This window comes from Lutra lutra, chromosome 5 (genome assembly GCF_902655055.1).
Source record: "Lutra lutra chromosome 5, mLutLut1.2, whole genome shotgun sequence".
Lineage (NCBI taxonomy): Eukaryota > Metazoa > Chordata > Mammalia > Carnivora > Mustelidae > Lutra > Lutra lutra.
In genome coordinates, this window is record NC_062282.1 from 72,312,725 (window position 1) to 72,339,408 (window position 26,684).

The 26,684-nt window shown below is 39.2% G+C and overlaps 1 protein-coding gene across 2 annotated transcripts in view; it reads right to left on the minus strand.

Moving 5' to 3' along the window:
• Positions 1-26,684, minus strand: part of AFF4 (ALF transcription elongation factor 4) — a 96,221-nt gene that overhangs the window by 62,329 nt on the left and 7,208 nt on the right. Inside the window, exons 2-3 of one of the 2 annotated variants that reach the window (XM_047728954.1) lie at positions 952-1,041; positions 226-352 (exon numbers count right to left, since the gene is read on the minus strand). In XM_047728954.1, the coding sequence (XP_047584910.1) occupies positions 226-348 (123 nt within the window). In that variant the 5' untranslated portion in view covers positions 349-352; positions 952-1,041. The remainder of the gene's footprint in view (positions 1-225; positions 353-951; positions 1,042-26,684) is intronic. The other variant, XM_047728953.1, reaches the window with a different exon arrangement.

Sequence of the window (26,684 nt, forward strand, 5' to 3'; positions counted from 1 at the left end):
AAAATTCTTTCAGCTGAAACACACGTTTTGTATACTTTTCTATATGTATGTTATACTCTAATGATAAGTTTACCCTAAAACGTACATTCTTATTTAGAGCAAAGGAAAAATGTTAAATCGCATATATGAGAGTAACTCTTTTCTACTATAAAAATTCAAGTTTAAACACTTGAAAAGCAAAAATGTCACACTGTTGAGGGAAAAACCATTCACAGGACTACTTACAACTTTGTACGGCTCTGCAAAGAGAGGAGAGCTAGGTGGGAAGGCGTCTTCGCCCTGCTGAATTTCCTGATTCCGCCTTTCCCGTTCTTTCATACGCAGCACATTTCGGTCTTCACGGTTCATGTTGCTAAGAAGAGAAACACAATAATTGTATCACAAAAAGGAGAGTTAAAATTAAACGTTCTGTACTCATTTTGTGAGTTTAATGTTTCATTCGGAGATTCCCTTCCGACTTCGTTCTGTACTCATTTTGTGAGTTTAATGTTTCATTCGGAGATTCCCTTCCGACTTCGTTCTGTACTCATTTTGTGAGTTTAATGTTTCATTCGGAGATTCCCTTCCGACTTCGACAGTAACAGACATTAGTGCTGAAGCTGGGTACCGGTAATAGTTTTACCAACTAATACCAGTAGTGTCTTGCACAACTATTGAGATACTAAACACTAGCCCACGGTAGTAGGAAGGATCCACCCCATTGAAACATTTAACCTTACCAGTTTTTAAAGTATTCAGCTGGCTAAAAGTGAGTTAAAACTTATACATTCAGATAGATGGAAGGTAGTACTTAAACCCAAATCCTTAAGATTTCCTATAAGCCTTTCATGGCTTCCTCTTCAGAAATCTAACTATTCTTTGCCATCAGAGGGGCACAAACCCACTCCCACCTACCACTCCCTCCCCACCCCCCCACCAGGGTCCAGTGCTTTTTCTCTACTTTGCATCTACCTTATCTTGATTTCTTTTTGTCCCAAACACAGCTTCCTTGGTGTCCATCCTTATGGCAGTTTGCAGCAATTTGCTGTTGCTCTAGATACCCTAAAAAACGACATTTCTGCTCTAAATACATTAATATTTCAATTAATACCTCAATAAATGGCAAAACTGAGGCTTTCAGTAATAGAATCTAAAATAAACTTGGGTTAGTAATAGTAGTGGAAATTGTACTGAAAAAGAAAGTCTTTTGGAATGGAGGGGAAAATAAGGGTGTCATTTCTATAAACATTACAGCATGTCATATTTTCACTAAGAACAAACCAAAGAAGATAGTTTCTTTATAGCATCAGGGACTTATGGTTAAACGGATAATAATGAAAAAGGCTGTTGAACCCTGGGATAAGGGATTGCCAGGGACTCCAGCAACATTCTTCCCTGCAGAGAGTAAACCATTTACCTTGGTTTTGTTTGGGAAGGCGGGTGTGGGGAATAGGGATGCAGAGAGTTCTGTTGGATACGAAGGGGAAAAACGAGGTTATACTTGCTGAGCATTTATAGCCTTATGATTCATAAATCTACTCAGAAAGTTAAAATAAATCAAGATTGGAAAGAAATTGTAATTGTAAAGTCAGAATGGATAGCAGGGGCTCGTGGGTGGCTCAGTCAGGTAAGGGCCTGCCTTGGGCTCAGGTCCTGAACTCAGACTCCTGGGACTGAGGCCCGTGTAAGGGCTTCCTGGTCAGTGGGGAGTCTGTTTCTTCCTCTCCTTCTGACCCTCTTTGCTAACCCCTACCCCATTCATGTACCCTCTCTTTCTCAAATAAATAAAATCTTAAAAAAAAAAAAATGGACACCAAAACCAATATATTCTTGAGAATTTTTATGTGGTTAGAACAGTACAAGTGAACATTCAAAAATAAAAATTTACTATCAAAGCAATTTAGTATTTAAAAAATATTCTAGGGGCGCCTGGGTGGCTCAGTGGGTTAAAGCCTCAGCCTTTGGCTCAGGTCATGATCTCAGGGTTCTGGGATGGAGCCCTGCATTGGGTTCTCTGCTCAGCAGGAAGCCTGCTTCCCTTCCTCTCTCTCTGCCTGCCCCTCTGCCTACTTGTGATCTCTGTCAAATAAATAAATAAATAAAATCTTAAGTGTTCCAAATGAATATTCAGATTTTTCTATTTGTATAATATTCTAATAAACTTAGACAAGAATACAAGCTATTTTGAGGTACTGAAATAGTATGTGCTTTCTTTGGTCTCCCTGGTACTTAGCACCATACAGAAGCACAGAAAGTGGGGCGCCTGGGTGGCTCAGTTAGTTAAGCAACCGCCTTTGGCTCAGGTCATGATCCTGGAGTCCTGGGATCGAGTCCCGCATCAGGCTCTCTGCTCAGCAGACTCTGCTTCTCCCTCTGACCCTCCCCCTTCTCATGCTCTCTCAAATAAATAAATAAATAAATAAAAATTTTTAAAAGAAGCATAAAAAGTATTTGATTCTTTCAAGGTGCCTGGGTGGCTCAGTCAGTTGGATATCCAAGCTCAGGTTCGTGAAACCTGCACTTATGCTTGGGATTCTCTGCCCCTCTCTCCCCTCCCCATGCCCACTTGCGCACTCATGCTCTCTCTCTCACTAAAATAAATAAATAAATCTTTTTTAAAAGTATGATTGATTCCTTCTTTAATAAATACTAAAAAAATATCTACACTTTGGTATTCAGAGAGTAAAACCAAAGAACCTATATAACCCTCCAGTACACTTGAACCAACTAATAAATGTTTATCAGTAACAATCAGGTTTCAGATAGACCTCTACAATATGGTGCTGCTACATATGATGTTATTTGTATCCTAAGAGTCTAAGGAGTATATAAAATACTAATTTCCTTACATTTCCTACATTCAATTCCTTAAAAAAAGAAACACCTTCCTTAAACTATGATTTAATTAAAGCACTAAAATAATCATGCAAGAAACACTTGTACATTTTTTGTAGAAATAGATACGATTCCCACAATAAAATTCTTCCTATAATCCAATAAAAAAGTGTTTTCTTTTCTTAAACAATTAAAGTCATCTGACTATTTCCTTTTAACAAGACTGCCAAGAAGAAAAACAAAAATTAAATGAGCGCTGGGGCGCCTGGGTGGCTCAGTTAAGCGTCTGCCTTCAGCTCAGATCATGAATCCAAGGTCCTGGGTTCAAGCCCTGCATATGGCTCCCTGCTCAGGGGGAAGCCTGCTTCTCCCTCTCCCATGCCCCCTGCTTGTTTCTTCTCTCACCATCTCTCTCTCTCTCTCTGTCAAATAAATAAATTAAATCTTAAAAAAAAAAATTAAATGACTATTTATAAGAACTAATTCCCAGGTGGGTAGCTCTCATTCTCTAAATTTTTTTCTGATCTACCTTATTTTCACATCTAATTTATCAGATTCATATTTTTCTCCCGTGTCTTTAAACATCAGTATCTCTAAGATAAAGTTTCCCGGGGCGCCTGGGTGGCTCAGTGGGTTGAAGCCTCTGCCTTCGGCTCAGGTCATGGTCCCAGGGTCCTGGGATCGAGCCCCAAGTTGGGCTCTCTGCTCAGCAAGGAGCCTGCTTCCCCCCCTCTCTCTGCCTGCCTCTCTGCCTACTTGTGATCTCTGTCTGTCAAATAAATAAATAAAAATAAAATCTTTAAAAAAAAAATAGTTTCCCCCAAGTTAATAATTCCAGTAATCAATTTGAGCTCCCCTAAAATTAACACAAAATTTAAATAAGCCAGTTTGAAGTATATCTTTGTTGTACAGACAAACCTATTTCATAGCATTTCCCTCAGGACATTTGCAATACTGAAAAAGAATTTGGTTAAAATTAGCTAATTGCTACATCAAAACAAAATCCGTGGGACTGCCAAAAAAAATCATTTTTAAAAGAGTATTAACAGGGGCGCCTGGGTGGCTCAGAGGGTTAAAGCCTCTGCCTTCAGCTCAGGTCATGATCTCAGGGTCCTGGGATCCAGCCCCGCATCAGGCTCTCTGCTCCGCGGGGAGCCTGCTTCCTCCTCTCTCTCTGCTTGCCTCTCTGCCTACTTGTGATCTGTCAAATAAATAAATAAAATCTTTAAAAAAAAAAAAAAGAGTATTAACAAGTAGAAAGGAAAGTTCTCCACCTAAAAATTTTAATTACCTACAGTAAACTGTTTCAAGTACCCATCAAGTACTTATGTTAAGTTGATACATTAAGAACATTCTATGGTGTAGCATAATGGTATAGCAATTTCATTGCTACAAAAGGAGCAAATGAGTAAATATACTGAGATTCTGGGGGATCCAGGTATGTTACTATGAGAGAGGAGAGGTACAAATATACAAAGAAATAGGGAGAAAAAGAACCTTTGGGGATTAGGACCTAGAAGTAGTACTATGAACACATGCTTATATCTTAAAAAAATCTCTACCTATCAATCTGTCTACTGATCAAGACAGGCAGACACAGACACACTCTCCATTTCTGTACAATGAAAGAGTCTAGGAGCAGCAACATAATAGGAAGGAAGCAGCCACAGCACCCAAATTCTGATTCCTAATATCATTTCCTACTAAAGTGGAATAGGACTTCTTGGAGAAATAGTTCAATCCAAGACTGCAGCAGAGGAAGTACAAAGAAATCTTAAAACATTCTAACAGCAAGAAAATGCACAACAGATGACAGCATCAAAAGGGCACGCCAACCAGCCTGAAGGTGCTCTCACCAGTCAGATTTGGAAACATGAACATCAAAATAAAGACAAGAATGGAATATAACCAAATGAGTAAAAAAAGTCCCTGAGGGGCCCCTGGCTACCTCAGTCAGTAGAGCGTGCTACTCTTGATCTAGGGTCATGAGTTCAAGCACCATGTTGGGTGTGGAGCCTTGTTAAAAAAAAAAACAAACCAGGGGTAACTGGGTGGTTCAGTAGGTTAAGCAGCCGCCTCTGGCTCAGGTTAAGATAACAGCATCCTGGGATTGAGCCCCGCATGGGGCTCCCTACTCATCGGGGAGTCTGCTTCTCCCTCACCTTGCTCTTGTGCTCTGGTGTGCACACGCATGTTCGCTCTCTCGTGCACGCTCTCTTTCTTCCTCTCAAATAAATAAATACAATCTTAAAAAACAGATAAAAATGCTCCAAAAAACACAAATCCCTGAGTTCAGAGTGATAACAGCAAAAAATAAAAGAGAAAAAAAGCAGGGAGTAAATGTCCTTCTTTAGAGAAGAATGTCAACTAATAAATGCAGAAGAAATAAAAGAATTAGAAAATCATTTTTTTTGTGACCATTAAAGTAATAATTGAGACAAGAATCATCTATAGAAAAAAATCATCAATAAATGCTAAAACCACTGGGCAAAAAGTTGGGGGGAATGGAATCTTCAGTATCAGGCCACAGACTATTAGAAAAAAACCTTTAAAATAGAGAAGAGCAGTAAACAATACCCTTAATCAAGCAATCAAACTTAACATTACCAATAAGGGATAAAATGACATGATGTCTTCTGATGAGATGCACTAAAGATATATCACCACCTAGGTATTCTTTCTGCTAAAAATTTAAATGACTCTAATCAGGAATAAGTGGACAACCTCAAGTCTGCAAAAATTGGCCTGGACTCTTAAAAAATGCTAGTATCGTGAAAACAAACCAAAAAAGAGGCTAGGGAGAGACAACAACTAAAGGCAATGCATGATGCACATACTGGATCTGGGGAGAAAAAACTGGTTGTGAAGGGTATGACAGGGAAACTTGGGGACATCTGAATATGAACGGTATTTCAGATAATCGTATCAAATGTTTAGTTTTTGAACTATGATAATTCTATTTGGTTATACAGAAGAATGTTCTGTGTAATGTAATGTAATGTAATGTAACTGTGTATTACACTTCAAAATGTGTAATACCATTCTTAGCTAGCAGGGGACACCAGCAACACGCCAAGCTTCAGCTTCCCTAAAGTAAATAGACTTGCCAAATTTAACTAAGGAAAGATTTAATATTTAATATTTATTAAGTCTATTTGTTAATTTAACAACTATGCAATAAGCACCTATCATATACTTTGTACTGGAGAGAGAACAAGAAGAATTTGTCATAGCAGATATTAATATATAAAACCATCATCATTATCCAAAGAGCATGGTACTACAACAAGAAATCAACAAAATGATCTTCAAATTAGAAGCCAGAAATAAATCAAAGATACATGGGATTTTAACAGTTAACAAGTCAAATTCAATGAGAAAGAATGTTTTATATAAAAAGTTCCAGAGGTGGGCACCCAGGTGGCTCAGTTAGTTTTAAGTGTCTGCCTTCAGCTCAGGTCATAATCCCAGGGTCCTGGGATCCAGTTCTGCAAGGGGTTCCCTGCTTAGTGGGGAGTCTGCTTCTCCCTCTAACCCTCCTGTGCTCATGATCTCTCTCTCTCTCAAATAAATTAAAATATTTTTTTTAAAAATGTTCTAAGGGTGGGGTGCCTAGGCGGCTCAGTGGGTTAAAGCTTCTGCTCAGCTCATGATCCCAGGATCCTGGGATGGAGTCCCGCATCGGGCCCACTGCTCAGCGGGGAGCCTGTTTCCCCCTCCCTGCCTGCCTCTCTGTCTACTTGTGATCTCTGTCAAACAAATAAAATCTGAAGAAAAAAAAAAAGTTCTAAGGGTACCTGGCTGGCTCGGTCGGTGGAGTAGGGAACTCTTGATCTCAGGGTTGTGAGCTGGAGCCCCACACTGGGTACAGAAATTACTTTAAAAAATAAATAAAAATAATTTGAAAATAAATAAAATAAAATGTTCTATTTAATAACAACAGTTAAGAACCAAGTATTTTTCTAAAATGAAAGAGTCACTGGGGCGCCTGAGGGGCTCAGTTGGTTAAGCATCTGCCTTCGGCTCAGGTGGTGATTCTAGAATCCCAGAATCCAGGCCCGCACTGGGCTCCATGTCCAGCATGGACTTTGCTTCTCCCTCTGCCCCTCATGCTGCTTGAGTGTTCGCTCTCTCTCTCTCTCAAATAAATAAAATCTCTAAAATGACATAGTCATTAAAATGGTTAAGTGGTGTTTCAAACTCAGAAAAAGTCCAAAAGCCCTTCAACCCAGCAGGCTTACTTGCAGGGCTATACCCTATAAGCTTATGGCTTACATTTCCATAAGTTACAAAGATGTTTACTGACAACTGTTGTTAGTGGTAAAATAATTGAAAATAATTAAATGACCAAGAATAGAAAAAAAGAGTTAATAGTTTATTAAAACCATAGTTTAGGGGCACCTGGGTGGCTCAGTGTGTTGGGTCTCTACCTTCGGGCTCAGGTCAAGATCTCAGGGTCCTGGGACCAAGCCCCGCATTGGGCTCTCTGCTCAGCGGGGAGCCTGCTTCCTGCAGGCCCCCCCCCCCCGCCACTGCCTCTCTACCTACTTGTGATCTCTCTCTCTGTCAAATAAATAAGTAAAATTAAAAAACAAAACAAAACAAAAACAAAAACAAAAAAACCACCATAGTTTATTGGGGCACCTGGGTGGCTCAATGGGTTAAGCTTCTGCCTTCGGCTCAGGTCATGATCTCAGGGTCCTGGGATCGAGCCCCACATCGGGCTGCCTGCTTGATGGGGAAACTGCTTCCCCCTCTCTCTCTGCCTGCCTCTCTGTCTACTTGTGATCTCTGTCAAATAAATAAATAAAGTCTTAAAAAAAAAAAGCCATAGTCTATTAAAACAAATGAGGTAGATCTTTGCCAAAGAACTCGGAGGAATTTCCATCACTGCTGTAACATGAGAGTAAGTAGACAGAATACAACATTTGTAATATGACTGATCACTTCACTATTTCTTTTTTTTTTTTTTAAGATTTTATTTTTTTGACAGAGATCACAAGTAGGCAGAGAGGCAGGCAGAGAGAGAGGAGGAAGCAGACTCCCCACTGAGCAGAGAGCCCAATGCGGGGCTCCATCCCAGGACCCTGAGATCATGACCTGAGCCGAAGGCAGAGGCTTTAAACCACTGAGCCACCCAGGAGCCCCAACTATTTCTTTAGGGTAAATTCAGAAGTAGAATTGTTTGAGGTGCTGAGGATATAGATAAGAATTAGATACAACTAACTCAACTAACATCGGAATGTAACAACTAATACTCAACTCTCATAAGCTAAACACCAGAAAATGGAAATGTGAATATGCAGTTTTCATACATGAGAAATAGGATGTCTCCCTATTTAGCTTATCTTCTTTCTTGGCCCTCAGTAAATGTTTTGGCTATTCCTGTAAGTGTGAATTAGGAGTATTCTTCCACCTATGCATTTTTCAAAAGAGATAAACCTCAATGGTTTTGTTTTTCCAACTATAAAAGCAATACTCATCACTCAAAAACTCTAATATGGCTAATATAAAGTAGAAATTCGAAGTCACCAGCAATTTCACTCCCTTGAAATAAACAATGCTGTGAGGAGTCACATATAGTCATAAACATGCAAAAATCATTACACATATTCTTATTTCATTTAATAAACAATGAACATAATTCTACATCAATATATATGAATTTTCCTTCTTTTATTGACTGTACAGTATTCATTTAGCCAGAAGGTACCTGGTAGATATTATGTGCAGAATTTAGTATTACAAACATTACAGTGAACTTTTGTATATAACTATTTTAGTTTCACATTAATTCCTAGATGTGGAATTGTGGTGTCAAAGGGTATATGCTATATCTTTTCAATGTGTATCACTAGACTGCTTTCCAAAAAGACTCTATCAATAGACAACCCACCAACAAAATACAAGACTGCCCTTTAATAATGCCATTTTCAATCCTAGGCACTAGAAGTCTTTTTAAGTTATGCCACCAATCTAAGAGGGGAAAAACCTAATTTCATGTGTTTATTTCATCTACCCAACAAATATATGAGCCTATCTACTATTGCTAGGCACAATGCTAGGATCTAGGGATAAAATGGAGAATCACACGTAGATAGTCCCTCACAGTCAACTGCCTTCTACTGAATTTCCTGATAGTTAGATTGCACCTATTTTGTGTGTTAGCCACTTATATTTCTTTTTTTTTTTTTAAGATTTTATTTATTTATTTGAGAGAGAAACAGTGAGAGAGAGCATGAGCGAGGAGAAGGTCAGAGAGAGAAGCAGACTCCCCGTGGAGCTGGGAGCCGGATGCAGGACTCGATCCCGGGACTCCAGGATCACGACCTGAGCCGAAGGCAGTCGTCCAACCAACTGAGCCACCCAGGCGTCCCTATATTTCTCCTTTTGTGAACTGCGTCTTCATACCTTTTGTCTGTTTCTCTGTTAAAGAGATAGTCTTTTGATTATGTGAAACAATGCTTTTGCAATCTGTCACATATTTTAACTGAGGAATATCAGGTTAGGATTCAATCTTAAAGTGTGCATCCCAACTCTGACTACCTGTTTTCAAGTCTTCTGCCTGCCTCTTCTCCTGGAAGACCATTTCCAAACTCTACTGGCAGGCCCTGCCTAAACTGTCCTCAATCCCTTCACAGTAAATAAACTGTACTGCAGTTCGGGAAATTTGTTCATACTCTCTCCAAGTCGGTAGAACTCTTCTTCTTCTGTCTGCTTCCTTCCTTCACCTTGATCTGCAACTGCTCAGCCTCTCTGGAGTTTTCCATTCTTTATTTCTGTGGGCTAACTGTAATTAATCTAAATGAATAATTTTAAATTCCAATAATACAGATAGTATGCTATCTGTATCTTAAATTCTCAGTTATTTAGTTAAAAAAAGTGAGTTCTACTAGGGGCGACATGGGATTGGGGGATTGGGGTACTGAAGGAAGGAAACAGCTGGCTTTCATTAGCAGCCCCTGCCACCCACTACAGTTATTACAAAAGTCTGATCCACCCACTACTAGCAGCTCCAGCCAATTCTAGAGCAACCAGGCAAATGAGAAAGAGGTCACTTCTCTGCCATTTATATTTCTCTGAAGATTCTTAGGACCTCTTGGGGAAAAAGGCAGGCAATGAGAGAGGGATTAAGAATAGCATCAGAAGAGTATCAAGAATAACTCAGAACATATAATATGTGTGTAGTAACCACCTACTGGATGAATATTTGGAGGCAAAAGAGAGGTCCTCCCTTATTTCTCTGTAATCATCATCAAGGGGCTAAGGTATCAATTCTCAAGATGACCCTTTATTTCCTAACATGTAGTACCTCAAATCATAGGTGATTCAGGTGGTTTAGTTATAAGCAAGGACTATTTGATCATCTAGATGTAGAGTAATATCCTGGCTAATAATATTCTCAAATATAAAATGTCTACTAACCAAAAACCAACACAGGCAATTACTTTTTTTTTTTAAGATTTTATTTATTTATTTGACAGAGATCACAAGTAGGCAGAGAGGCAGGCAGAGAGAGAGGAGGAAGCAGGCTCCCTGCTGAGTGGAGAGCCTGATGCAGGGCTCGATCCCAGGACCCTGGGATCATGACCTGAGCAGAAGGCAGAGGCTTTAACCCAATGAGCCACCCAGGTGCCCCCAGGCAATTACTTCTTAATTTACTCCTTAAATACATTAATAAAGTAATATAAATTCCAAACTTCAACTGAATTATAAAGAGTTGAGGCATGATAATTTAGTAAATGGGACAAGTAATGATACCTGATTTTTAGTTCTGGTTATATAATGTACTAGATATATGTTTCAGGTTAAGTAACGTCCCTAAATCTCAGTTTTGTCTTTTATAAAATATCCACACTACTCTGATGATAATGATTAAATGAAAGAAGTATTTGAATGTATCTGAGTATTTACCACTACACAAGAATAAAGGATTAAAACAAAGAATGGGGGCATGTCGGTGGCTCAGTGTGTTAAAGCCTCTGCCTTCAGCTCAGGTCATGATCCCAGGGTCCTGGGATCAAGCCCCATATCAGGCTTTCTGCTCAGCAGCAAGCCTGCTTCCTCTTCTCTCTGCCTGTCTCTCTGCCTACTTGTGATCTCTGTCTGTCAAATAAATATTTTTTTTAAATCTATTAAAAAATTCTAAAAAACAAAGAATGAAAGGTGACTGCAAATGAGCACAAAGATCATTCTGAGGTGATGAAAATGTCCTAAAAATAAACTCTGATGATAGCTGCATACTCAATAAACTGATTAAAAATCGCTCAACTGGGGACACCTGGGTGGCTCAGTGGGTTAAGCCGCTGCCTTTGGCTCAGGTCATGATCCCGAGGTCCTCGGATGGAGTCCCGCATCAGGCTCCTTGCTCAGCGGGGAGCCTGCCTCTCGCTCCGCCTCTCTCTCCACCTCTGCCTGCCTCTCTGCCTGCATGTGTGCTTTCTCTCTCTCTTTAAAAAAAAAAAAAAAAAATCGCTCAACTGTACACTTAAAAACAAGTGAATTTTATGAAATTTTATGAAAAAGCTGTTTTTAAGAAAGAATAAAAGAATATTAACAGTCTGAAAAGGATTCTTGATTACTACCATTTGTCAGTATTCCTCTATCTTCAAGACCTTACTGATGAGCTGAAGACCAGTGCATTTCCTTAAATAATTCAGGCTCCTCACCTCCTGCTTAAACTGCCTGTCTCCCTATAGGAAACAAATGAGGTCTCATATCATTAAAATAATCTGGTGTTGGGGCACCTAGATGGCTCAGTCAAATAAGCGTCTACCTTCAGCTCAGATCATGATCCCAGGGTCCTGGGATCAAGACCCCTCATCGGGCTCCTTGCTCAGCAGGGAGCCTGCTTCTCCCTCTCCCTGCCACTCCCCCTGCTTGTGCTCTCCCTCTCTCTCTCTCTCTCTCTCTGTCAAATAAATAAATAAAATCTAAAAAAAAAAAAAATCTGGTGTTACTCAAGAGATAAAGGATATAAATAAAGACAAACATTATAGTCTCTCAAGATTTGATATATCAAACTTGAACACACTACAATAAATCAACAAGTCTTAACAGATACATATACAACACTCTACTATGACAGAATATACATTCTTCTCAAGTACGATATTATCTTAAGGAATGAATACTCAGAAATAAATTTAACAAAAAACAAGAAACCATACTCTGAAAACTATAAAATCGAAGAAATAAAAGACCTAAATAATTGGAAAGACATCACATATTCATGGAACAGAAGATTTACTTACTGTTAGGATGGACATATTTCCTAAACTCATCTATAGATTCAACACAATCACTATCATCCCAGCCAACTTCTTTGCAGAAACTGACAATCTGATCCTAAAACTCAATGGGAATTCAAAGGCCAAAACAAAACAACTCCTGCAAGAGCAAGGTGGAAGACAAACACTTCTCAATTTCAAAACGTACTACAAACATACAAGTCAATAAACAGAACTGAGAGTCCAGAAACATACATTTATAATGAGTGCCAAGATAATAAAAAACTGGACACAGGACTTAAATCAAAACCACTATAGTTTACCATGTAACCCCCCATTAGGATGGCTATTTTCAAAAATTAAAATTAAAAAAATCACAACTGTTGGTAAGAACGTTGAGAAACTGGAACCCTGTGCATTGCTGGTGGGAATGTAAAATGGTGCAGTTGCAGTGGAAAAAGAGTTTGGTGGTTACTCAAAATGTATACCACAGAATTTCGTGTGATCCAGCAATCACACTCCTAAGTCTATACTCAAAAGAACTGAAAGCAGGGACTCAGGTATTTGTATACCCATATTCACAGCAGCACTATCCGCAACAGTCAATAGGTAGAAGTAACCCAAGTACCCAATGAAAGATGAATGGATAAACAAAATGTGGAACATTATTCAGCCTTAAAAAAAGAATGCCATTTTGGGGGCGCCTGGGTGGCTCGGTGGGTTAAGCCTCTGCCTTTGGCCCAGGTCATGATCCCGGGGTCCTGGGATTGAGCCCCGCGTCTGGCTCTCTGTTCAGCAGGGAGCCTGCTTCCCTTTCTCTCTCTCTGACTGCCTCTCTGCCTACTTGTGATTTCTGTCTGTCAAATAAATGAATAAAATCTTTAAAAAAAAAAATGACATTTTGACATGCTGCCAACATGGAAAATCTTAAGGATATTACACAAAGTGAAATGAGCCAGTCAGAAAAAGATAAATACTATAGGATCCCACTTATATGAGGTTAAAAGAAAAGGCAAATTCAGAGAAAGTAGAGTTGTGGTTGCCAGGAGCTGGGTGTAAGAAGAAATGGGTGGCTCAGTGGGTTAAAGCCTCAGCCTTTGACCTTTGGCTGAGCCTTTGGCTCAGGTCATGATCTCAGGGTCCTGGGATCGAGCCCTGCTTCAGGCTCTCTGCTCAGCGGGGAGCCTGCTTCCCCCTCTCTCTGTCTCTTCCTGCCTCTCTGCCTACTTGTGGTCTCTGTCAAATAAATAAATAAAATCTTTAAAAAAAAAAAAAAGAAGAAGAAGAAGAAATGGGGAATTAGGTTTAATGGGAATACAGTTTCTGTTTGGGATGATGAAAATTTTCTGTAAAAAGACAATGGTGATGGGGCACCTGGGTGGCTCAGTGGGTTAAAGCTCTGCCGTCGGCTCAGGTCAGGGTCTCAGGGTCCTGGGATCGAGCCCCGCATTGGGCTCTCTGCTCAGCAGGGAGCCTGTTTCCCCCCCCTCTCTCTATCTGCCTCTCTGCCTACCTGTGAACTCTCTCCCTCTCTCTGTCAAATAAATATATAAAACCTTAAAAAAAAAAAAGACAATGGTGATGGTTGCACAACACTGTGAATATATTTAATGTCACTGAGTTGTACACTTAAAATGATTAAAATAATAAATTTTGTGTTATGTATATTTTACCACAAGTTACAGTAAGCACACAGTAAAATTTTAATGCACATTCCCAATGAACCAGAAATTCATCTTCTATAATCTCTTAAGAAATACATGTGTTAGTCTATAGCACTTTTAATTTAATTTTTTTTTTTAAGATTTTATTTATCTGACAGAGAGGGAGAGCACAAGTAGGCAGAGCAGCAGGCAGAGAGAGAGGGAGAAGCAGGCTCTTCGCTAAGCAGAGAGCCTAATGCGGGGCTCAATCCCACCGGAGCCAAAGGCAGCCACTTAACCACTGAGACACTCAGGCACCCCAAATTTAATTTTTTAAGTAGCCTCCATGCTCACAACCCTGAGATTAAGACCTGAGCTGAGATTAAGAGTCAGACACTTAACCAACTAAGCCACCCAGGCATTCTTTAAATTTTCTTATTTTGAAAAATTTTAAAAAGTAAAATGTGACTTTTAACTTTCTTCTTACAAGTGGTGTTCAGAACTGACAATGTTTTCTTTTTTTTTAAATTACTGTCTTAGAACAACTATATTGCTGACAAACAGAGCCATTCCACTACCAGATTATCAAATAATTTAAACTCCAAAAGTCTAAATGAGACTAGAGCTAAGATCACAACAAATCTGAAGAGGTTAATTCCTAAAAGGCAGGGAAGCAAAGATACTACACCAGAGATCAAAGCCACTAGTAACAAAATATCAGGTCCCAAAACTATTTTGCAGAGCAGGACCTTTGCCCCCAAATTGGTAGTGAGACTTTCATAGCCTTAGGGTTTAAAAACTGTCAGGAAACACATGGAAGCAAAGCTAATTCCAACGACTTGTGCTTTCCTCATCATATCTTTATATATTATCTGAATTTCCCATAATCATTTTTCATAATTCACTCTCAACTAGGCCCTCAAAGCTTCCCAAAATTTTACTATCTTTTGCAGATGGATGCTCTTTTCTATTCCTCACAAATATTTTCATGGAGTCCTAGCACTCTCTCTCCTTACTTGCATTCCACAAATGTCCTACTGGACAAAGACTAAAAATAGAATATTAAAGATTAAAGAGAGAAGGATGCCTGGGTGGTGCAGTTGGTTAAGTGTCAGACTCCTGATACAGGCTCAGGTCATGCTCTGATAGGTTTGTGGGATTTAGCCTGGCGTAAAGTTCCACACTGAATGTGGAGTCTGCTTGAGATTTTCTTTCTCTCCCTCTCCATCTGCCCCTCCCCTCTTCTCTCTCCATAAAAAAGAAAAAAGAAAAAAAAAAAAAGGAGAGAGAAATCCTCTCAGCAATCAACCATCAACTTTGGAACTACCAGTATCTGCATCCATTCTCTTCTTTCCTCCGGTTAAAAAAGAGAACTTAGGGGCACCTGGGTAGCTCAGTTAAGCTACTGCCTTCAGCTCAGGTCATGATCCTGGAGTCCCGGGATCAAGTCCCTCATCAGGCTCCCTGCTCAGTGGGGAGTCTGGTTTTCCCTCTGACCTCTCCCCTCTCATGCTGTCTCTCTCTCACTCTCAAATAAATAAGTAAAATCTTTAAAAAAAAAAAAAAAAGAGAGAGAGAGAGAACTTACCTCTTTCCTGTCAAAGAACAAGAATGCCCATTTTGCTATCTTCTCCTAGACTTTTAACAATTACTGATTTGTGTCTAGCAACTTCAACTTCTGCTTCTCTAGTGAATCCTTTCCAGGAGAGTTCAAACATATTCTTCTTTAAAAAAAAAAAAAAAAGCATATTCCTCTTTATAAAAATAAAAAGACTTCCCTAACCCTGTATCTCTCTCCAGATACCACTCTCACTGTTCTCTGTTCTCGTTCATGGCCAAGCTTCTCAAAAGGACTCTTGGTGATTCTCTACTTCCTCTCCAACAATTCATATAAAAGTTACCTGAAGCAATACAGTCAACACTGGTGTAACCCATGAACCACCTTATGAAATACAGCACTGCCAACATAGGGAAAGGCTCCCTGGACCACATCTTCTGTGCTCCTTCCACCTCAATGGTGGTATCAGCTCTTCTGGTTTTGGCAATAATCATTCTCATAAATCCCTTTATATTTTTATAATTTATGTATGCATCCTTAAACAAGGCACTGAACTCTTCTGCTTATTTTACAAAAGGGTATATTCTAAAGACTGAGCCTTTTTTTTTTTTAAGATTTTATTTATTTATTTGACAGATAGAGATCACAAGTAGGCAGAGGGGCAGGCAGAGAGAGAGAGAGGAGGAAGGACCTGGCTCCCCACTGAGCAGAGAGCCCGATGCGGGACTCAATCCCAGGACCCTGGGATCATGACCTGAGCCAAAGGCAGAGGCTTTAGCCCACTGAGCCACCCAGGCGCCCCAAGACTGAGCCTTTTTAATTTCCAGCATTACGTTACCAGGTTCATCCATGTTGATACCTATTGCTATAGTTCATTTATTTTCGCTGCCGTGTATCCACACAACTTACTGAACCACTCTCCAGTTGATGGATATTTAGCTTAGTTTCCCCTTTTTCTGCCACTACAGTGCTGTAATGATCATTTTTTGTGCATTTTTCATTATACCAATGAGTGAGAGTTTTTCTAGAGTAGACACCTACAAGTGGAATTACTAGGGTGCAGGATATGAGCATCTGCAATTATAACAGATATAGACAAACTGCTTTCCAAAATGTATCCAACCACTATTCAACATTCTATTTTTCCAACTTTCCAACATTTCTGTTTTCAACTTCCCACACTCCACTTTGTCAAGATCACACACGTTGTTCTGAATCTCAAAGAAATCGTAACATTCAGTATTAATTAAAAACAAAAAAAAGGTGATAGTGGTCATTTATGGGGTTTTAGTCTGAAATGAAAATGCAGGAGACGTTTAATTTGGTGGATTTGTGTTGATGCCATACTTCTCGAGAAGCTTCAACTGGTCTTCCTTCTTTTTTGTGTCCATATGTCTGAAATGCCCTTGGCATTATAGTACAAATCCACCAAGTATCTGTTACAAACATTGAATTCTGAAAGGTGATCACACACATTCTTGGCATCAAAGAAATCTTTATAGACTACATAAGGTGGGTTCCTCTAGTTTTGGGTGTGTTCCCCACTCCAATGTGATGAATAGGTCCATATTTCCCAAATATATCATACATTTCTTCAGCTGTAATTTTGTACAGCAAATTCCTTATGTATAAAATCCAATTTACTTTGGGGCGCCTGGGTGGCTCAGTCGGTTAACAGTCTGCCTTTGGCTCAGGTCATGATCTCAAGGTCCTGGGATGCAGCCCCACGCTGTGCTCCCTGCTCAGTGGGGAGTCTGCTTCTCACTTTGCTCCCTCCGCCATTAGTACTCCTTCTCTCACAAATAAATAAATAAAATCTTAAAAAAAAAAATCCAATTTACTTCAAGTGGAAGTCAAATGTTCACCCTCTTGGTGGGCTGATGAGGTTAGTGCACCAAACACTGGAATTCCTCTGGATACCTCTGAAGCTCACTCAACTTGGACCACAACAAAGCATCAAAGCAGGGTGTAAACACCCAGGCTCCCTCCTTCATATACTCTTGGCTTTTGTAACTCTAGCCCACCCAGTTATCCCATCACCTCTGTCTCCTCCCATTCTACCCACCAGACTTCTTAGAAGTTGGTACTTCTCTATGCTTAGCCATGGGTCTTATTCTGATTCAGTCCACATTCTTTCCCTACAATCTCATGACTTAAAATACTATCTATATACCTCTAATACAAATACCCAAATATGGACCATAACACACTTTCTCTTTTGAGATAGAGAACTCGTGTTTTGCTCGTGTTCTTTGAGGGATCTCAAACTGAATAAATCCCAAATTGATTCCCTCATTTGTTTTCTCCTACTGACAACAACTCTTGGTAAAGTAATCCTCACCATATAAGCCAACTGCTTTTGTTCTATCTTCCCTCTAACCTCTCTCCACATCCAATCCATAACCATACCCCCCCAGAAAAAAAATACATATATGAATTTTTTTTTAAGATTTTACTTATTTACCAGAGAGAGAGAGAGAACACAAGCAGGAGGAGTGGCAGGCAGAGGGAGAAACAGAATGCCCACCGAGCAAGGAGCCCCATGTGGGACTTGATCCCAGGACCTGGGATCATGACCTGAGCTAAAGGCAGACACTTAACCAACTAAGCCACCCAGGAGTCCCCTCCCTAAATATATTTTTACTAAATATATATTTACTAAATATATGTATATTACTTTCTCCACAGCCACTGTTCAAAATAAGTCATCTCTTTATCTACAGCTTGAATAAAGGCTACAGCCTTCTAATTAGATTCTTGGTTCCCCTGTCCTCTCGCTAATCCGTATTTCATCTCGCTAATCCATATTTCATACAGTAGCCAAAGTAATCTTTTTAAAACACAAACCAGATCTTGTGACCCAACCCCTGCTTAAAAATTTTTTAAATAAGCTTTCCATTTATCTTTGGATAAACCTCAAGTCCTTGATAAGGTATGGCCTACAAAGCAACAATCTGACTTCCTACTTGATTTGACTCCCACCTATCCCATCATATTTATTTTACATCTTAATACCCTTCTTCCCTAGTTCCCACCAAGGGTCTTTCTTTTTTCTTTCTTTTTTTTTGGCTTCTCTGAACTTGTAGTGCTCTTTTCAGCCTCAGGAAAATCACGTAGACAATTCCCTTTTCCTTCATAGTACTTCATCACAATTAACTACACACTTCTTTTGATGGTCATTAATATTTCCTTTCCCACTAGATGAAAATCAGGGAATGTGTGTTTTGTGCAGCAATGCATACCTAGAACATAACATAATGGACAATCACTTCAGTAGGTAAACTAATGAACTTCACAGTCTAGTTAGAAAGGGTTATCTCACTTACTACAAAATAATACCTAAAGATCACAACAGTCTTTACCTAATACCACAAAATACCAGTATTTCAAAATTGGAATAACCAATACTCATATCACACTAAAATCAGACCCATCTGCAGTAAATTTTAATTCAGCAGACATTTAACATATCTGCATTATTTTAGATCAACCAGAATTGAACCACATTTCTTTACTAATCTATCAAGCTATACAACCTGATTTTATAACTATAACTCAATTCAATTTCTCTTGAAACTTTTGCTGATACAGCAAAACTTTATTTCCTCACCTTAGGGACCAAACAGTACCATGATCAATGTTTACTAGGTCTTTAAGCAGACACTCGATTGTTCAACAACTAATTTGAAACAGTATTTTTTAAACTAATTACTAATAAACTTATTCTTTTTGAAATACTAGACAGGGGCACCTCCCTGGCTCAGTTGGTAGCGACTATGACTCTTAATATCAGGGCTGTGGGTTTAAGCCCTATGTTGGGTGTGGTGCCCACTTAAAATAAAAATATTAGACAACTTTAAGACTTAATTGAAGAAAATAAATGTTTATTACATACACAAATATGCTTACACTTAAGGGCAAACATAAGAATATGAGTATTCATATTACTTGTAAACAACTGCCTCCCTTTAGAAAATGTTTCTAAATAATACTACTAAATGCTCCTCCTCCCAGTAGTCCTGCACAGTTTTACATGCCATGTAGCTATTTCAGAATCAAAACCAAATCAAATATACTTCTTGTTCTTTTACTAATATTTGAGAAATGTAAACGAAATTTAACTAGTTTAAACTTATCTCAAAAATTGTTACCACAGGGGCGCCTGGATGGCTCAGTGGGTTAAGCCTCTGCCTTCAGCTAGGGTCATGATCTCAGGGTCCTGGGATCGAGCCCCGCATCGGGCTCTCTGCTCAGTGGGGAGCCTACTTCCTCCTCTCTCTCTCTGCCTGCCTCTCTGCCTACTTGTGATCTCTCTCTCTGTCAAATAAATAAATAAAATCTTTAAAAAAAATTGTTACAACAAATTCTAAAAGCATATGGATAAATAAATTGAGAAGTCTATTTTCATCTTGGAAGATGAATACATTGATGGTTAAAATTGAGAGTTTACAGTTCTTTTTATAAAGAAGAAAACAATCTTTTGACTCAGTTTCTTATTTTAAAAGCAAGCAAATATCTAAAACCTACAAAGGTCTCTTATTGGAAACCTCTGTAACGTATGCATTGGTAATTTTATATCTTCATAAAACGGACCTACTTAAGATATTCTTCTGCTTAGAAGTCATCAATACTCCAACCTCTATGAAAAATATAAGTCCATAGTTCTCATCCCAGGATTTAAAACTATCCACAGTTCAATTCTCAGCCATTTCTATAAAACCTTCAGGGTTTACCTAAACCTGAAAATAACTTATACACACATTCAGATCCAGATCTTTACTCAAACTAGTCCTTCTAATTAGAATGTCCTTCTTTCTCCCCATTTCTAAATATATACCGTTTAAAATCTACCACGTATCCTACTTCCTTCAAGAAGCCCTCTAAGGGGCGCCTAGGTGACTCAGTGGGTTAATAAGCCTCTGCCTTCAGCTCAGGTCATGATCCCAGGATCCCAGGATTGAGCCCCACATCAGGCTCTCTGCTCAGCAGGGAGCCTGCTCCCGAAGCCGCCCCCTCCCCCGGCCCACCTTTGCCTGCTTGCGATCTTTGCCTGTCAAATAAATAAATAAAGCCCTCCAAGATTCCTCTGTCACTAAAGTTATGTACTTCCCAAAGCATTTCTTTGTATCTCATTTGGCACTTAACACTTGCCTTACATTAGGATTAGTTTTTGTTATTCTATCTGCCCTCCCTAGTCACCTCCTTATTATAAGCCTCCAGAGAGTAAGAACTATATATCACTGGACTTACCGTTTCCCCTCCAGTGCTTTACACAGTGGAAGGCATACAACAGATACTCAAAACATGATGAATTTTATAAAGATTACAACTGTGATCTTGCATTACTGCCCCAAGAGTCAAACAGTCAGTGGGAATAGTGGTTTCAGAAGATGATGTTGCCCCTCGTTTTCTACCCACAGTCAGTCTCCCATTTCCTCCCTAAGACTTTGGTTATATCTGGTACCAAGAAAAGAGTAGGTCTTCTTTTTACCGCATTCACTATATTATCAACCCAATAAAAGGATTAATATTCATACTAAATGAATTCTGTTCCTTTTTTTTTTTTTTAATTCTGTTCCTTTTAAAGCAATTTTTCTACAGGAGTTATCTAAAAGGAAAACAACATATGTTCAAGAAAAAAAACACATGTACAGAAATGATCAATTTCTATTTTTACTTAAACCCTGTACTCTGAAATGTTCACCAAATGTAAGTGCTAGACTGTAAAATCTCAGAATCATACTTGGCAAACTGAGGTGTAAAAACTGAATGTTTCAGTCTACAACATCCAGAAAGAAATTATTGTTCAACAGAGCACTATAAGGCTGCTTAGATTTGTAGTACCTGAGGAAGCCAAAAGAAAATAATACAAGTCCAAACTGCAAAATAAAAGCATTTTTTCTACTTAAAAATGCAGATAGCACATTAAACAAAAATTTAAAAACACTATACAGCAAAGGTTCCTTAGAGTTTACAATAAAAAGAAATTACCTCAATAATTTCATCATTATTCACACATCTGAAAGACAGGTGGTAACAAAGTCCTGGATTTCTTTCTTTTCTTTTTTTTTTTTTAAATATTTTATTTATTTATTTGACAGAGAGAGAGAGAGCACAAGCAGGGGGAGTGACAGGTGAGGGACAGGGAGAAGCAGGTTCCCTGAAGAGCAGGGAGCCCAATGTGGGGCTGAGCTGAAGGCAGTCACTTAACCAACTGAGCCACCCAGGCGCCCCAGTACCTCGATTTCTTGAAATATATTTAGTTCCTCAGAATACTATAAAAAATGTTGAAGGCAAAATACTCAAGGCTTATGAATATAAATCAGCCCCAGGCCCAACTACCCTATATCCTGTTAATAAGGTTCTACTAAAACGCACAGGAACATTGCTTTAAGAACTTTAAGGCCATTTAAGGGTTAATCCTTTAAGTAAATGACTGCTCTTTAATCACTGGAATAGAAACTCATAAATTGGGGCGCCTGGGTGGCTCAGTGGGTTAAGCCGCTGCCTTCGGCTCAGGTCATGATCCCAGGTCCTGGGTTCGAGCCCCGTGTCGGGCTTTCTGCTCAGCAGGGAGCCTGCTTCCTCCTCTCTCTCTGCCTGCCTCTCTGCTTACTTGTGATTTCTCTCTGTCAAATAAATAATAAATAAAATCTTTAAAAAAAAAAAAAGAAACTAATAAATTATGAGTTATTTATTATGGCACCAAGAATATTTACTTTGAAAGATCAAATTGTGAGTGATAAGAGTAAATCTACTTATTTATTTATTTATTTATTTATTTATTTTTATTTGACAGACAGAGATCACAAGCAAGCAGAGAGAGGAGGAAGCAGGCTCCCTGCTGAGCAGAGAGCCCAATGTGGGGCTCAATCCCAGGACCCTAGGAGCATGGCTGGAGCTGAAGGCAGAAGCTTTGACCTACTGAGCCACCCAGTCGCCCTTAAATCTACTTTTTTTTTTTTTTTAATTTATTTGTCAGAGAGAGAGTGAGAGAGAGCGAGCACAGGCAGACAGAATGGCAGGCAGAGGCAGAGGGAGAAGCAGGCTCCCCGCCGAGCAAGGAGCCCGATGTGGGACTCGATCCCAGGACGCTGGGATCATGACCTGAGCCGAAGGCAGCTGCTTAACCAACTGAACCACCCAGGCGTCCCTAAATCTACTTTTTAATAAAGATTTACTTATTTAAGAGACAGGGAGAGAGACATAGAATGCACACAGTGGGGAGGGGCAGAGGGAGAGAGAGCTCACAACACTGAGATCACAACCTGAACTAAAACAGTCAGATGCTTGGGGGTAGGGAAAGAAAAAAATGAAACAAGATGGGACTGGGAGGGAGATAAACCATAAGAAACTCTTAATTTCACAAACAAACTGAGGGTTGCTGGAAGGTTGGGAGGTAGGGATGGGGTGGCTGGGTTATGGACACTGGGAAGGGTATGTGCTATGGTAAGTGCTGTGAAATGTGTAAGACTGATGATACACAGACCTGTACCCCCTGTAGCAAATAATATATGTTAGCAAAAATAATTAAAAAAAAAAAAACAGGAAAAAATTTTTAAAACAACAATTGGATGCTTAACCGACTGTGCTGCCCAGGCACCCCTCAAAATATTTTCTAATTTAGACTTGTAACATATTTAAACAGAATTCAGAAGGAATTCTGAAAACTTTAAAATCCTGATTTTAAAACCTATCTCTTCAGTATAGGCCTATGCTACATATAAAAATACATGTTAACATTCTAGTTCATTCAACAATTATTTAACAATGTGTATACTGTGCCAGACACTGTGCTAATGTCAAGGATATAAAAAAAATTAAAGTAACTCTCATCTCCAAGATTTGGTTGCAGCTAGCCTGACTAGAGAAAAATGGCCAGAGGGAAGAAGGAAGGCAAGGTACGAAGAAGGGTATAGAAGGAGGGAGGTTGGTTCTAAGCAGAGAACAAGTGTACGGGCCAGAAAAGAGCACTGCACACACAAAGAAAAGAGGCAAATCAAGTGTAGTTGGAAAATAGGGTGGGGAGAGTGCAAAATAAAAGATAAGACTGGAGAGACACATGGGATCAGAGTAGACCTGTGGGGTGTGTTTCTCAGATCTGAAAGTTATAAAGATACTTTTTCAAAGAAAATGCACTTTTCTAGATCTTGAATGAGGACTTTATTCTGTTAATAATAGTAAAATATAAAATTAGGTATGAACTCATTATGTTTATAGCTCTTATGTAACTGTAAAACTGAAACTTTAAAAGTTAAATACACAATAAATTTAAAATAATGTTACTGTAACAGATTATGTTGTTTTGCAGAAACTAGACCAATGATACAATCCCAGAAATATGCCTTCTCAAGTCTGGTTCTACATTATTAAACCACTTCTGTAACATGACTTCAATAATACTAGTGCAGAAAACGCTTATAAATATGTTATACTAAATGGATTTAAGAACTGCAAATGTTTATTTCCTAGTTTAGGGAAATAAAACCATATACTACCATACCAGCTTGCAGTCCATAAATGTCAATTTTAAAGAAGCTTCCCTTGTTAACTCTGGCAAACTTGTCCTTTTGTAGTTTAGTACCTTATTAAAATCTACACTAAGTGTGTGTCTAATATGATCACTGCTGAGGTTTGGAACAAAACATGACACTGGAAACAGACTGTTTCATATTGGTTAACTACATAGATGGGATCCAGCAGATACATTTCACACTGAAAACATGAGGCTAAGTACATGCCAAGGTTCTTTTGGGGTTGGCCTCCCTGTATTAACAATCTGCTATGACATGATCCAGTTTTACTTACCATCTTTTCTTGTCTGAGCCACTGCAAAATCATCAGTACAATGCATTATACCTTGGCACAAACACAATCATAAACAAAATCTAAACACAGCAACAAACTCCTAAGGGAGTAGCTGGCTACAAAGCACTGCTTCAGAAGTTACATAAAACTCATTAATGTTGGAAGAATCCCTAGTTAGAAGAAGACTACAGAAAAACAAACACTACGAAGGAGTTTTAAGAAAACAAGTGACAAAATCAGATTCATATTTTAGAGGGAAAAACTACTATGATACAGGGTGGAGTAGATTATTTTACTAGAAGTAAGGAAGAAAACGAGAGGGCTTTTGGAATAATCAATCCTGGTAAGAAATGAAAGCCTGGATTAAGGTATTAATACTAGGAATGTAGATACTGTAGAGAAAGGGTTTAAATTCAAAGATGTTAAGGAAGTAGAACCTTGGAGCCAGCCAGATGTGAGAAAAAAACAGAGGATTCAAGGACAATTTGCAGGTTTCTGGAAAAAGCAATGACAATGCTATGTTCCCCAAGGCAGGAAAAGCAGTGGATTTGAGGGTCAGGGGATTGAGAAATAGTAGAACTAGAGTTAATTTGTACATGACGAACATGTATATAAACTACCTGATCGGCTTCTAGCCTTACCTCTTCCCCAGCTTTTCTGGAAATTCTTGCTCCCCATTTACCCTACCTTCAGGGTACAGTTTAAGGATTTAACAAAGTCTGAATCCCTAACTAAAGCTAAGCCAATGCCCAGACCATACCTGCTTTATACATATAGATACACATATTTTTTTAAAGATTTATTTATTTATTTGAGAGAGAGAGAGTGCATGGGATAGAGGAAAAGGGCATAGGGAGAGAGAGAGAGAGAATCCCACGCAGACACCCCACTCCCTGCTATAGTCCGATCCCTAATCCTGAGATCACAACCTGAGCCGAAATCAAGAGTTAGATGCTTAATATACTGAGCCACCAAGACACCCCTCTGTATATATTTAATTTATTCGTATCTCTTCACACACACACACATTCTACAATCAAAAAACCCTAACTACCACCATGGTAAACAAGGACTGTGTAACTAAATGTTCAATCCTAAAACAGTCCTCAAACCCATGTATCCACCACGAATCTGCTTAAACAGGAGTTGACAAACCTTTTTAAAGCGACACTATAAATATTTGTAGGCCCTACAGTCACCACACTCTGTCATGGTAGCAACAAAAGGAACTACAAACAATATAGAAACAAATGGGTATCTAATCTGTGTCCCAATTAAACTTTATTTATGGACACTGAAATCTGACTTTCCTGTAATTTTCACAGGCCACAAAATATGGAGATTTTTTCTCACCATTTAAAAATGTAAAAACCATTTCCACCTCACAGGCCATACAAAAGGGTGTACGGGGCCTACTAACCATAGTTTACTAATCCTTATGCTAAGGCAACACAGAACTGCCTTCCCAAAAAAACTCCTTCCAGATGTCCTCAGTGTTATAACCTAAGACAATACACAAGGAAAATAATCCTAGTTGACAAAACTGAAATTCTTCATTTGGCTTACCAAAGAACTCACTCCATTTGAAGGAAGTAGGTCAACAAATGAAGGCCCATTTAACTGGCTGCTTTTGCCATCATTTACCTTACACTGTACCTACCCAGCAAGATATGGTAGAAGTTTTAGAAAAATGATACTTTCCTTTCCTCTCTCCTTCCATCCCTCTTAAGATTTGTACTTTTGGGGGCGCCTGGGTGGCTCAGTGGGTTAAGCCGCTGCCTTCAGCTCAGGTCATGATCTCAGGGTCCTGGGATCGAGTCCCACATCGGGCTCTCTGCTCAGCAAGAAGCCTGCTTCCCTCTCTCTCTCTCTCTCTGCCTTCCTCTCCGTCTACTTGTGATCTCTCTCTGTCAAATAAATAAATAAAATCTTAAAAAAAAAAAAAAAAAAGATTTGTACTTTTGTTGTTGTTGCTGCTGTTGTTGTTTCTTCCACAACTGTGTATCAGCTATGTCAGGGATGATTAAATTTAGTATTTAGCCCATAATTTTCAGCCACTGTCAAATCGTATCTAGGACCAAGTAACAAAGGACATCACCTTTCAAATCTGGACCTAGAGAACAATGATCTCTGGACATGTTAGCCAAATAGAATTTGGGTTGTCTCCATCGAAGAGTTAGGTGTATCTGCTAATATATACAGATAGTTAGATTATGTTTTGTTTTGTTTTTTTAAAGATTTTATTTATTTATTTATTTGAGAGAGAATGAGTGAGAGAGAGCATGAGAGAAGAGAAGGTCAGAGGGAGAAGCAGACTCCCCAAGGAGCTGGGAGCCCGATGCAGGACTCGATCCTGGAAGTCTGGGATCATGACCTGAGCCGAAGGCAGTCGCTCAACCAACTGAGCTACCCAGGCGCCCCGTTAGACTATGTTTTAAAAATACTTAGGGCACCTGGGTGGCTCAGTGGGTTAAAGCCTCTGCCTTAGGCTCGGGTCATGGTCTCGGAGTCCTGAGATCGAGCCCTACATCGGGCTCCCTGCTCAGCGGGGAGCCTGCTTCTCCTTCTCTCTCTGCCTGCCTCTCGGCCTGCTTGTGATCTCTGTCTGTCAAATAAATAAATAAAATCTTA